The following is a 14,307-nucleotide window of genomic DNA, read 5'->3' on the forward strand; positions in this document are numbered from 1 at the left end:
TTTTCAACTGTTAATTCAATTGTTTTATGCTGTTATTTCTGTTTTTTTCCCCTAATGTTTTGGGTGTTTTTTTTTTTTTTTTGTATTTTAATTTTAAAATTGTTTAAGTCATCTGATTTTTCAATTTTTCTTTTTCTTTTCTTTTAATTTAAGTTGTAGTTGTCAGCAAATTTGCTCATTTTGCTGTGTTTTGGTTTTTTATCCGAGCTGCCCAAATTCACTTTAGTTATTTTTAAGTTTTATTATTTCATTCATTTAACAAAAAGTACATTATGTTTGAAATTTATCATTTTTTTCTAATGTTTTGGGTGCTTTATGATTATTTTTTTATTATTTAATTGAGATGATATCTTCTTGTTTTAATGGGTGTTTTATTGGTTTTATTGTTATTAATATTATTATTATTATTGTTTGCTTTTTAATTTTTAAATTGTTGTTTCAAATTGCTAATAAAATAATTTTTAGTTGTCAACTCAGCTTTTTACCATCTAATGTTTTCGGTGTTTTAATTTTTTTTTTTTGGGTATCCTAATTTTTAAATTGTTTAATTCATCTTATTTTTCAAAGTTATGTTTTGTTTTGTTTTGTCTTGTTTTTGTTTTCGTTTTCGTTTTCGTTTTCGTTTTTTTCTATTCTAATTTTTGAGTTGTAGTTTTCAACAAAATTTTTATTGTTCATTTTCCAATGTTTTTGTTTTTATTTCAAGCTGAGCAAATTCACTATAGTTATTTTTAAGTTTTATTATTTCATTCATTTAACAGCAAATGCATTATGTTTGAAATTTAACCTTTTTTTTTCTAATGTTTTGGGTGTTTTATGATGGAGATTTTATCAAAGTCCCCTCATGATAAAATATTAATGCATTAAGGACAAGTAAAAAAAAATTAAAAAATTCAGCACATATGACTATTATCAAAATATTTAATTTTAAAATAATATAATTTTTGATCTAGATGTCGATTTTTAATAAAATTAGTATTTTTAGTAACCTCTCATCAAGATCTATCAAATAATATTTATATTGACTACAAAATTCTTAATTTTTTTTTTATTACCATCGAAATTGATGTAAACAATAACATGCTACTTTATTTAACAGTAACATATTACTTTGCCTCACATTAACATGTTATTCTACTTCACAGTAACATGTTACTCTGGCAATATTGTCTAAAAAAAAAAAAAGATATTTTATTTTATCTTTCTACAATTATATGCCTCCTCCTTAGGTGATTTATGAAACAAAACAAATTAAACTGTCATTGTCACTAAATAATGTCTATTGGAGTGGTTTTGGCTAACTTTCCATTTTACTTTTATATTGTTTAATTATGCTGCTATCTTGTTTTTATGGGTGCACCGCTGGAAATCGCACTTTTAGCGGCGTTTATGTATCAAAAACGCCCCTAATTCCTTTTGTGGCGTTTAGTACCAAACGTCGAAGCTGCGGCCGTCGCTGTAGCTTTGCGACGTTTTAAAAACGTCGTGATATTAGTACAGGCGTTAAAACGCCGCCAAATGTCCCACCACACACACGCTGACGTCACCAACAATATTTAGCGACGTTTTTGAAACGCCGTCGTATCTGTTTTAAAAATATTACCGTTACTGTTGAGGGATTAGGAGGCGTTTGTAGAAACGCCGTCATATCTTCCTTCTTTTTTTTTTTCCCCCTTTTTTTTGGGGATATTATGCTAATTTTATTTGATTAAATTAAAAAGAATACCTGTAAAAAATATTGAATTTAGTTTCTCATTCAATTAATAAAAAAATACCTGTAATAAAACTAATATACAAAATATTAACTCCCATTCAAATATCTGTAATAAAACTAACATATAAAATAATAACTCTCATTCAAATAACAAATGAAGCATTAATTCAATTTCACATTAAAAAAAAAAAACTAACATATAAAATAATAACTCATTCAAATAACAAATGAAGCATTAATTCAATGTCTCATTCAAAAAAAACTAACAAACCGTGTTTAAGTAAGAGACTACAATTTGTAAAATTTTGATTCCAGATCTGCTAAAATGAAAATCCATCCATCTTGTCATAAAACATAATCCACCAAACTCAAATCTTGTCTCAAAACTGCCACAAAAAGTAAATTAACTCCTCTTGAAACAAAACAATTAGATAAAGATATTATACCAAGACAAAACTCGAAGACAGAAAAATCTCACTGGGAGACTCCCAACCACTTTGAGAAGTTTTCAAACTCGGTGTAATCGCTGTCGGAGATCATAGTCTGGTACCATGCCTTTCCTGCAGACTTGCTTTTGGTAGCCTCTTCCTGTTAATGATGAAAAGGTCAAAATTATTCATTTAGAAAAAAGGATCCAAATGAGGCCAATTGTCTACATATCAGTTTCTATGCACTGAATGATTGACAGAACTGAATATTATTACAGCAAAGTGATCAGAAATACACGTACACAAGTATAGTCTCAGTATGCACTTCTAAACTACTGAGCTAAATCATATGGTACTAATTATGGTACTTAACTAGGAACACTTTGTAATACTGCTGGGATTTGATAAGCAGCATTTTGACTGAAGATAAAGAATTTTCTACAGCCATAAACTGCACTGAGCACCATTAACAGAGGATATAACCAACAGGTGTAAACAATTCGGACTAGCCACCAATATCATGTATAATATAACCAATAAGAAACATGACACTAGAAAATCGAAGGGAAATGTAAATAACATGTAAGCTAAATATTATTCACATTTTGTTTCCCTTTTCTGTTTTCCCCCTCCACAAACCCCCCACCAAATTGAAGATCCGCAACAATTTTCATGACAGATGGGGGGGCGCAAAGTATATAGTTTAATATATTTATTATGTTATACATATGAATACCTAATAAAAAATAATAAAAATAAAACATAGCACTAATTTTTAAAGTTTAGAGAATAGATTAATAAGTATAAATCTATATTTTTACCTTGTTAGTTCTTCTTTTTCTTCTTATTCCTCTTCTCTTTCTTTGAAAGGTGAACCTATATTTAATAAGAGCAAGTATTGTAATTAATAAGATATGTTATTTGTCAAAAAAGCTTTTGATTAAATGATTGCTCACCTCTTGGGATGAAAATGCATGAGATTGTTGTTGATGTGACATTGGCCGAACAGTAGGATGACTACTGAGTGAATCCACAACCTATCATTCAATAAGAGGCTTAAGTTGTATATTAGCTCTAGGAAATTTAAAGTAATAACTAGTAAAAATAATAAAATACCTGCTGCCTATGTAATGGGTTTGATGGTGCAACAACTGAATCAACGGGCACGCCTGCAGCTTGCAATTGAGATTCCAAAAACTGAATTCGTGACTGAAAATCTGTGCGTATAGCCTGAATTTGTTTCTCCATTACTTCATTCATCTTCGACTCGAACTGCATTTGATACCGTTGAAGTTGCTCTTGAACTTGTTCCTGAACTTGAGTTTGGAAGAGACGATTATGCTCTTGTGACCGCCTATATCCACCTCCAAAAACATCAGTGGGTGACGGTCCCAATCCAAACGTCCAAACACGGCCAGGTCGCTCTGGGCCCATAACTTGTGTGAAGATTTGCTCCTGTAATGCTGCAGGGTCAGTAGAAGATCCCTCCATGTGCTCTGTTAACTCATTCATTTGAGTCTGCAAGTTTGAATTCAATAATTAGCCTCCAATATAAATATAAATCATATTAAAAGTCCAAAGATAAAGTAGTATCACATACCATAACCTCATTAACTGAATCACTATTTGACGTCCCATCTTTCATGTATACGGCCATCCACACCTGTGACCGACTAGCAGGAACCCCATTGTTCTTTTTTGTCTCCTATAAATGAAAGACAACCAAAATCTTAAGATAAATAAGAACCAAAGTTTCCATTTAATACTTTGAATGTCGTAGTTTTTAATGCATTATTTCATATTTCTTCACTACATAAAATGAAGAAGAACCTGCAATACATAAGATAAAACTGTCCTAAATACACTGATCACAGCTCAGATATCTGTCCAGTTAAGGATACACATGAAGTACACTCATGTTCAACATAACAGAATACTGATCTTTTGGGTACTTCTTTAGAATCAAAAATAATTTTTTTTGAAAAGTCATTATTCAAAATAGATTTGACTGGAGCTCTGAATTAAGTAGTCAAATCTTTTCAAAAATAATAATTTCTCAAATTTGAAAGCATGAATGAAATCTATTGTAACAGTGAGTTGTGTTAGTTGGGCTGTTTTGGTTCAAATGTGGATTTTTCAGGACTGATCTGATAATCTTGAAAAATCTTTAAATTACCATTTTATCAATAAACAGTCGAGTGCTCTACACACTGCATCAAAAAGTCCACCATGGTGTAGATAAAATTTGGCAATTGTAAATTCAGAGTCACAGAAGTCAACCATGCAAGTGAACAATTATGTCAAGAAATGTTTGATTAAACATCTTACAAGCTCATGTAATTCAATGAAGTCATCGACGGGTCTAATAAAAAAGTTATTCTATTCTAATATCATAAACACATATGGGTCATTCATTCCATGTAAATGGACAGTCCAGATTTATTTGTGACATGACTATATCATTGTCACATATGATAGTTAATAATTGAAGAGTAATGCATATATTAAACAATCACACTCGTGATTGGTGATACCTATCCCATATCATAAAGCAGAGTGAACAATGATTAACATGAGATTAACATGGATGATTATATAAATAACATATGTATATGTATGTGGATAGCCATGGAATGTTTAGATAGAGTCCAGTTAAGGATACACATGAAGTACACTCATGTTCAACATAACAGATATCTGTCCAGTTAAGGATACACATGAAGGATATACAGGTTTGTGATCCACCACTAAAACTATCGTCGTTTACTGATATTCTCATTATTTCACCGAGGGTGTCTCATCCTATTGACAATTTGACATATACATTCTTAAAATACTTTTCATTGATTTAATTATAGTATTAAGCAAGCAAACAAGTTGGATGGAATAAGGGACTGGTTGCAACAAATCTGGTAGGTGAGTTCATGATTACTAAATTTTGAGAATTATTATTATTATTATTATTATTATTATTATTATTATTATTATTATTATTATTATTATTTGGTGGGCTACAAATCAACAAGAACTATATATGTAAAGCCTTCATGTTCTATTGATCCTTGATTTAGGCAATTTTTTTTCTTAAGGTTAATGGATCATCTATCATGCTATATTAACTAACTTTGATTCACTCCAAAGCCTTTGACATCCTTTATATATATATATACCTCCAGTCGAACTACTGAGAAAGGCTTTCGGCCTGTTCTATGATGTAATGTCTTCTTCTTCCGGATTTTTCTATTCTTCTTGCTTGATTTCTGTCAAATATGAAATTTATTTAAGATGTTATAAAAAATTATCATATATAAACATTTTTTCACATAAATAAAATTTTACCGATGCACTTTGAGTGCCCCAATAGTAGACCAAAGCCCGCCACTGATCCTCATGTACTCTATCTGGTCGATGAGCCAACCGTTCTGCATCATTCTTGAAGGGTTTGTATCCCATTGTTTTCACTCGACTTTTCCAATCTCTCCATTTCTTTCCAAATGAAGCCATTATTGTTCTCTTCATGGATTCATCTGCATCCGTATGAGCCTGCATTACAATTATATACATTTGTAATATGCAATGTCAACTACACTTGTAATATGCATTTCATATGGACTATAATTGTAACTTATTTCATATTAAATATCCATATATACCTTTATCTCCCTCCATATGTTATCTTTGTTTTGTTTTGGAACATAATGCCAAGTGGTAAAAGTGAGTGGTGCAAGACTCCCATCTCGTGCCAAAACGCCCAAATGTGAAGCAAGGGATGTGTGTCCTTCAACTACTTGATTCAACTCATTTGGAACAACTTTTAAAATGCCATCTTCACTAGTACCCCATTGACCATGCACATATGTAGGACCTCTTGTCTGCTTTTGTGTGGCTTGACTTGAGCTAGGACCTACAAAACATAGATACATGGCATGCCACAATCAGTAAATGTTCACATTATTCAACTGCATTGTGTCAGAAAATAACATAAATCTTACTGGAGGAGAATATCTCATAAAACAAAGAGAGATTATGCTGTTTGTCTGGCTAACAAATGTAAGAGGACTTCCATACAAGCACAATCTCTACTGGACAACCAAAGCAGGAAGAAGAAGCTTAAGAGTTGAAAGACAAGGATACCTCATTATTTTATTGACTTCATAGCAACATTTGGTACCTGAAACAGAATGCCATTCCAGCTTTCCAGAATTGAGGCCAATGGGTAATTTTTTGGTGATGCTGTCTTAATATTGTGGTGTCTAGCATGGCTTTCTTTGATCAGTAATCGGCCTTTGTTTTAGACACAAAAGGCACAGGGAATGGGATAAAAAACATGTGGGGCCCACATGTTTTCCCTTGCCTCCTAGTCCCATTCTTTCCCATATTTAGTTGGCTGGATATAGGGTATTGGATGTCCTGATAGACATGCAATCCCACAAAATCATAATATAACTAATACCAGCCCCTAGTACAGATGTATAACTAATATCCCCTCTGCTCTGGATTATCTCCCTTTCTTCATCCAAAGGAAAAAATAATGTACCAAATCTTATCTCAGTCTTTATTCCACTACAATGAAACATAATACAATAATTCCATGAATATATAACAAATCCACTGAATATCGTATGGCATACCCAAAAAATAACATTTGGGACCGACATTATTAATCGGCCCCCTCATCCCCCTAATTCCATCCCGACAAACAAACATGGACAAGGAGTTAAAAATTGTTGTTTATTCTTTCAATAATTCTAACATCTAAACCTAGATTAGTGACTGAGGTGCGAAAAGAATCAAAGAAAATAGAATCTAAAGTAATTTCTTTGGGAATAGCAGAAGTGTCAAATGAATATTTTCAGCTGACATGTTATATGTCTACGATCCAATAGGAAAGCAGGACTATTAATAAATAAGCATCCCAAATTGTTACGCTTAAACAAATAACCACCTGCTAACTTAGCACGTGAACTAAGAGGTAATAAGATTATTTGAGTCCTAAAGCTAGTATGTTTTGTGACATAAGAGCTCTAAATAAAGGAAGCAACGTCAACATATGCCAACTAAAGTAGAAAGAGTCTTTTGGAATTGTTAAACCAAAATTCCATTAATACAATTATTTCAAGTGATATGGTTTTGACTTAAATGGTGACTGAGATTTTAGTTAGTGTTGGTCTTCTTACATGATTCAAGTATTTGATAGAGACCTTTTGTGGGTTTAATAGTGCATTGTTTATTTATTTATTTTCGTTTGTTTCTTTCATCTTTTATAATTTTCTAGCGATTTGATATTCAAGTAAGTAAATAGGTGGTTTAAAAGTATTGGAGTTCTGGCTTTTTTAGCTATTTGATATTCAATAATTAGTAATATTATGTCACTAACACATCTAAGCAGTCAACCAGTGTCAATTTTTTAGCTAAACCCTTGCTAAACCATTGTCTTTTCTATCCATCTTTACAGATAGCCAAATGCTGGTGGATCCTCTTGGAAGGCATCTTAAGCCTGACTGGATGATGGGCACAGTCATTATTGTTGACTGTGTTAGTGACATAATAATTTTAAGAAAATAATTTTTAAAGATATATTTTAAGAATTATTGTTGTCAAACTAATTAAATTTATTTGAGAAAAAAAATTAAAAAGAGATTCTCAAAATTCTACTAAACCGGGTGAATTACATTTCTATTCTATTCCTAATCATAACCCAACAGAGCACCAAATTGAGACATCTCCACAAAGTGCACAAGAGAGGGCTAAAAATTAGAGATGAAGCAAATGCAAAGCCTCTGGACTTACATGGGGTATTATTGAATTTGACAATGTTCACTTCAAGATTTTTATTCATCTGAGCAAAAACAAATTGCATGTGTACAGTGCGGATATTATATATAACTAGAAGTAGGCACATATTGCGATAGTTATCTAAAAGATCATACCAAGGGTACACTAATTCATCATTCATGCAACTATAGTTACCTGCTCAAGTGGAAAATATCAAGCAAAGTTCATACATACCAGCTGAAACAGAGCCATGTGATGTACTACCGCTACGTGATGTGGTAGGAAGACTGCCTAGTGGATGCCATGATGCCGGTGGATCGGGTATGACTTTCGTCTTGAGTGTGGTCTGAGTCTCATCTGAACTAGAACTACTAGAGCTTGATTGCTCACTTTCACCAGAAGAATGGTCAAAGCTAGAACTCATCGATAATATCTATAAAAAAACTACAAACATAAGAGTAAGGACATAATAATCTATAAATATCTACTGCATTCAAAACAAAATAAGAGTACATGAAAGGTAAAAATAGCCACAAAGGTACAAAAGCAAAGATTTTATTAATATGAATATCCATACAAATGTAAAAGTGAATATGCGGCCAATTACAATATCAGATCAGTTCTTCGTCATCTTCAAATTGTGCCTCTGTCGATGCTTCAAGAGGTCCAATAGTTTCATCAACAGTTGTTCCATCAATACCTTTCCTAACCCAATCCATGTCCTCCTCACAAGTGAAGGAAGCTACATCTAACTCTTGATCACCAAATCTTTCCCATCAACATTTAATATCGTCCACAATACATTATCACACACGTTCTTTTCAATGTGCATCACATCAAGATTGTGGCGAATCAAATTATGCTCCCAATATGATAGCTCAAAGAAAATACTCTTCTTCTTCCAATTATGACCCGAGTCCTCATTTTCCTCCTTTTCTTTCCCCTTTCTATTCCGTTTGCTAGATTGTTGACGCTTAGAATTCAATTTGAACTTAGGGCCTAGTTGTTGTAGCACATTAGCCCCTGATAACCGAGTTGGACATGATTCGAATTCACAAGTGCCATCAAAAGACGCACTAGCTTTCCGAAATTTGTGACCCCCATTCAACCAGCGACGATGCCCCATGTAACATAATTTCCTTCCGTTCTTCAAATATCGAGAACGAGTATGTGTGTTACAACAAGGACAAGCTAAAGCGCCTTTCGTGCTCCACCCAGATAAAATTGCATAGGCAGGAAAATCATTTATAGTCCACAATAACACAGCATGCATTCGGAACATCTGATTAGTTTCCGCATCATACGTGTCAACACCATTTTCCCACAGTTCTTTCAATTCATCTACTACAAGGCGTAAGTAGACGTCAATATTATTTCCAGGTGAAGAAGGACCATCGATGAGCAATGTCATCATCATATGAGGCTGCTTCATGCACAACCATGGTGGCAAATTGTATGGCATTATAATAACTGGCCAACTGCTATGAGAGATATTCATTGCCTTGAATGGATTGAATCCATCCGCTGCTAAACCCAGTCTGACATTGCGAGGCTCACTCGCAAACTTGGGATACAAATTATCAAAATTTTTCCAAACTGGAGAGTCAGCAGGATGTCTCATTTTGCCATCATCAATTCGGCCCTCTGCATGCCATCTCATTAACGAAGATGTTTTGGATGACATAAACAATCTTTGAAGCCTTGGAATCAATGGAAAGTATCTAACAATCTTATGCGGAATTCTTTGTTGCTTCTTCTTAACATCATTCTCCTCCCCCTCAAACTGTTTGTATCTAGGCATATGACACACTATGCAATCATCCATACCAGCTGTTTTCTTCCAATATAGTGAACAATCCCTTGGGCATGCATGTACCTTATGATAATCGAGGCCCAAGTCCCTAAGAAGTTTCCTAGTTGCATAAAATGACTTTGGCAAAGTTTCACCCTTTGGGAACGAATCCTTCAAAAGCTCGAGCAACATCGTGAAAGACTTGTCACTCCATCCACTAAGGCACTTGATGTGCAATAACCGAACAATAAATGAGAGCGTTGAAAACTTCTGACACTCAGGATATAACTCTCTTTCGGCCTCTTTCAATAAATTGAATAATTTTTCAGTTTTCTCATCTGGACCTTGTTTAATACCAGAACTTGCTGCCTCGTGAATAAAGCTTGGTGGAGGAAGTCCAAATCCTTCGTATAGCATTTCATAAGTTTCATCACCATCGTTCGAATCAGTTTGCCCGACATTCACATTGTGTGGCACAGGCGATGACAAATTCTCCCCATGAAAAATCCAACTGGTGTAACTTGGAAGAAACCCGTTGATCATTAAATGTTCCCCTAACAGGCCTTTCTCCACCAATTTGACATTACGACACCGTTTACATGGGCATGTGACTTCATTCAACAACGGCTTATTTTCGCATGCAAATTTAATAAATTCTTTAACCCCTTGTATGTATTCCGGGTGCAACCTATGCTGATTTATCCAACTTTTATCCATCTGACTCTGTCTTACACTACAAATGTCACTGCCAAATCAACAAAGTTTAAAATTACGATTCCATTTTAATTAATCTCAACCTTAATTAAGTACCTTATAATGCATGCGACATGACATCATTCACCTCTAACTGGTCTCTAATATGTTGGTTCATCCTACTTTCCCATTCAGGAATGCACAGTCTATATTGTAAAAAGTAGCTCATACCGCTCTGCTCATCTCTAACGAAATTTCGGCAGCATCTCCCCATGGTTCTCCAAATACACGACATAGACTAGGTGTACTGTTACATCTTGTCTAGTATGCACTCGGAGAACACAAGGAGTTGCTACACGAAATCTCTACGAGATGGACTATAAGCAGTAGAACTACTAATTACAATACAGACTTGTGCTCCTGAACTGTCCAACTGGACAATCCAAGAAGAGCTTCATCAAAGATGACTAGGTATCTCTAATGAAGATTCTTGGACGGGTCTAAGGCTATTTATGCATGCATGCACCATTAATGATTGCATCCCGGTGGTGCAATCTAAATTAGTACTATCAAGCATACTAGAAGCATATCTAGTATGAAGCATATTAATGAAGAAACCAAAAGTTTCTACAATGCTCTTGATAGATTATGATAGATTCAAGAAATACATTGCTCTCTCAAATCAATCAATAATGGAATAATTTTGGCAGGAACTCATGAATGTGGGAAGTTCAAACCCACTACCCAAATCAATAAGTGTACCAAAGCTCGAATACTTCTAATGATGATGATGATGATGATTCAGAAAACACCAAAGAGCAAACACCAAATCAGGAATCACATTCACAATCACAATCTAAAACTGTCTATTTTAGTTAATTAAGAATGATTCAGAAAACACCAAAGAGAAGCACCTTCTTTGTGTTTTTTTTCAAGGATTGGGCTACCTAGATCTAGTGAAGTGATTTAAAAGACTTCATTTTTATTTTTTTTCCTTCCATTTTTATTTTGCTTTTACAATGCTTTTTGTGTTGAAATTGTATGGTGATTATAATTAGATTTGATTATAATAGGCTAAACCTATATTGGAAAATGGGGAGATTGAAAAGTTGGTAGATCCAAGACTTGGAGGGGGCTATGATAATACACAGCTTAATAGATTGGCCTTTGCTTCATCTCTTTGCATTCGGGCATCTTCCACGTGGCGCCCTACCATGAAAGAGGTATCTAATTTCTATGCTACTTTCATTTTATCATAGTAATTAATCACAACATTGAAGATTTTCCTACAAAAAGACATGAATATTTGATACTTTCATTTTATGCTACTTTCATTTTATCATAGTATCTAATTTGATTGTAAGTGATTTGAGACAGAAAGACATGAATATTTGGGGACAGGAGATCCTTATTCTAGATATATTATCATCTCATGGAAGCATGTATACTTTTTCGTCAACATTCCTACTATGTTTCTGAAATCAGGAAATTCTACTGATAGATATACTGTACTTTTTTAAATGCACATCATTTTCTCAATTAAGTATAGTCAAGTGTTGTGCATCCTCATATGCAATTCACCTAAACACCCCCAAATTTTCTCACCTGATCAAGTTTCTTGATAACAACCACATTTCCTATATTTCTAATTGTATGGCGTGTTCATTGTTCCAATCGAAAGCTACCAGCAAAGTGTGCTCATGAATGGTATAGAACCCTCTTTAGTTGACCTGCCTAAACGACAACGGACAATTTGCAAATGACTAAGCATTGATTAAATAAATTATTTATGAATCCTAATATAATATATAGTTGTGTTTTTTTTCACAAAATTTTTTCACCAGCCAAGATCACATTCTAAGATATGGTCTTTTCTGGTATTGGTGAGGGTGGATTTGGGTTTTCTCTCAAGCAATTCATATTAATCAACTGATGCTCTATGCTACCTAACGTAAAATCCTATTGCTAAATAGACAAGTATTCATATCAAAATAAGACAATGATTCTCCAAATTATGTGATGTTGTTCACAAGATCACAAAATTGCTTGGAGAGCATATGACTTATTGAGCTTTTTAGGCCTTGGTTTTATTATTATAAATCAAGCAAAAATAATGATATGAAACCTTATATGAAGAACCTGTATAGTAATTATTCGGAATTGAAAGCATGGCTGTCGTTGTCATATAATCTGCTAATTAAGGTGCTTCTCTTGTTGGAGAAGCTTGGTACAGTGATAAGTGTGATATTGTTGTGTTATGTCCTTCACATTATGAATCGAGAGTGGCGTTGAACCGGATAGAGAGTGTATCTGGATAGACATTATTTTTTAGTGTTTTGTGTTTATTTCTAAATTTTGTTTATGTGTTCGTAGCAAAACTGTTAAATTATTGGTATTTTTTTGAATTGACAGGTATTAGAGGTGATGTTTGAAGGGGAAATGGATAGAGAAAAGTGGAAAATGCCAAAGGAGGAAGAAGAGGAAGAAGAGTTTTGGGGGTTTGAAGATCTTGAATGTGAATGTGACAGTTCATTCTCAACCTCAACCAGAAGTTCTTAATTAGGATGATCAAATCTTAATGTAAATATAAAGTGTTCATTTATTAACTTTATTAAAAATGAATAGTAATGAAAGCACTTTTTCTTTTTTCTTTTTTTTTCAAAGAAGACATTGAATTGATGAGAATTTTGAGGAAGATAACACAACTCTTATTACTATTAATCATTTTTGGCACCAACACTTATTTGTATCCTTATGAATAAAGGCGGCTATGGTAATCTCTTCACAAAGAGACTACAATTTACATTCTTCTATCAGACACGTAAAGAAGCAAAGCAGAGGATACACAAATTGTTCAAATATCAATATCTATTACTGTCTGTAAAAAAAATTATGCAAGAAATTGAATTAAGCTAGATTTTTTCTCAATATGATGAATACAAAATCACAATCCATTCCAAGATATAATGAACTGTTCTATATTTTAGAATTCAAAATAATAATAATAATAATGTAACCAGATATTCTACCTAAATATCTAAGCTACACTGATTGATCAATCCAAACTGATGCTAATTTAGGGTAATAAAAAAACAGAGATTAAAATTCAACATGCTAGGAAAATTCAACATGCTAATTTAGGGAAAAAAAACAAGCGAATCTGAAGCGATGGTGCTCACCTTGGTAGATGATGGTGCTCACTTTCCTCGCTGAACGAATCTGAGATTGAATCACCGAGCTTTGAAATCGAGAGAGAACTTCGAAATCGCCGAACGAATCTGAGATTGAATCACCGAGCTGAAGAAGGTTGAACTTCGAAATCACGTTCAATCGATCAATAGATCTTCAATCGATCGATCTGATCTAGATAAAACCTAGCAAACCTGAATCGAATGATTCCATCAGTAAGTATCATCTTCAATCGAACTTGACTGTGAGAAGATAGAGATAAGACTGATCAACACTTACCATGAAGAAAGACCTGCGAACTCGAACATGAACTAGAGATAGAGATAAGACTGATCTGCGAATCGATGATCTATGAATACTTCAATCGAATAAACGAAGAGGTGAATCGAATACTTGAAGAGAAGGGTTGCAGATTAATCGATTACTAAATGAAGGGATTTGAATCGAGAGAAACGAAAGGGTTTGAAGCAAGAGAGAGTGAAATCACGGGTTTGATGGAGAGGGTTGAGAGAGAGAGATCTGAATCAGGTTTTGTTCAGATCGGGGCTTCGATCTGAATCTTTTTTGATTTAAGCTTCGATGGAGCTTCGATGGAGCTTCGATGGAGAGGGTTGAGAGAGAGAGATCTGTGCGCATGTATTAAGGGTTGAGAGATCTGTGCGTATGTAGGCTCTGATTCAAAATAAGGTTTTCACAGAAAGGCGCGCGTGTGGGTC

The 14,307-nt window shown here is 33.8% G+C and overlaps 2 protein-coding genes and 1 long non-coding RNA gene across 3 annotated transcripts; 1 reads left to right on the forward strand and 2 right to left on the reverse strand.

Annotated features, from left to right (window-relative positions):
- Positions 1-2,188: 2,188 nt before the first annotated feature.
- Positions 2,189-8,356, reverse strand: LOC114293145 (uncharacterized). Its single transcript, XM_082907591.1, has 7 exons — positions 8,152-8,356; positions 5,796-6,046; positions 5,482-5,685; positions 5,313-5,402; positions 3,743-3,847; positions 3,259-3,660; positions 2,189-2,302 (listed from the first exon to the last, which is right to left on the reverse strand). Exons 1-7 carry the CDS (start codon positions 8,339-8,341, stop codon positions 2,189-2,191), a joined length of 1,356 nt encoding a protein of 451 aa, XP_082763717.1. The 5' UTR covers positions 8,342-8,356.
- Positions 8,357-8,528: 172 nt separating this feature from the next.
- LOC145812203 (uncharacterized) lies at positions 8,529-10,426 on the reverse strand. Its single transcript, XM_082907592.1, has 3 exons — positions 9,794-10,426; positions 8,730-9,481; positions 8,529-8,685 (listed from the first exon to the last, which is right to left on the reverse strand). The coding sequence occupies exons 1-3, from the start codon at positions 10,424-10,426 to the stop codon at positions 8,529-8,531; spliced, it is 1,542 nt and encodes a 513-aa protein (XP_082763718.1).
- An 895-nt stretch (positions 10,427-11,321) lies between these two features.
- On the forward strand, positions 11,322-12,994 carry LOC145819512 (uncharacterized). The gene is made up of 2 exons (XR_014360260.1): positions 11,322-11,625; positions 12,815-12,994. It is a non-coding gene; the product is annotated as an uncharacterized LOC145819512 (long non-coding RNA).
- Positions 12,995-14,307: the final 1,313 nt, after the last annotated feature.

The sequence above is a fragment of the Camellia sinensis genome, chromosome 2, assembly GCF_055761805.1.
Source record: "Camellia sinensis isolate YWXY chromosome 2, ASM5576180v1, whole genome shotgun sequence".
NCBI classification, from domain to species: Eukaryota; Viridiplantae; Streptophyta; class Magnoliopsida; order Ericales; family Theaceae; genus Camellia; species Camellia sinensis.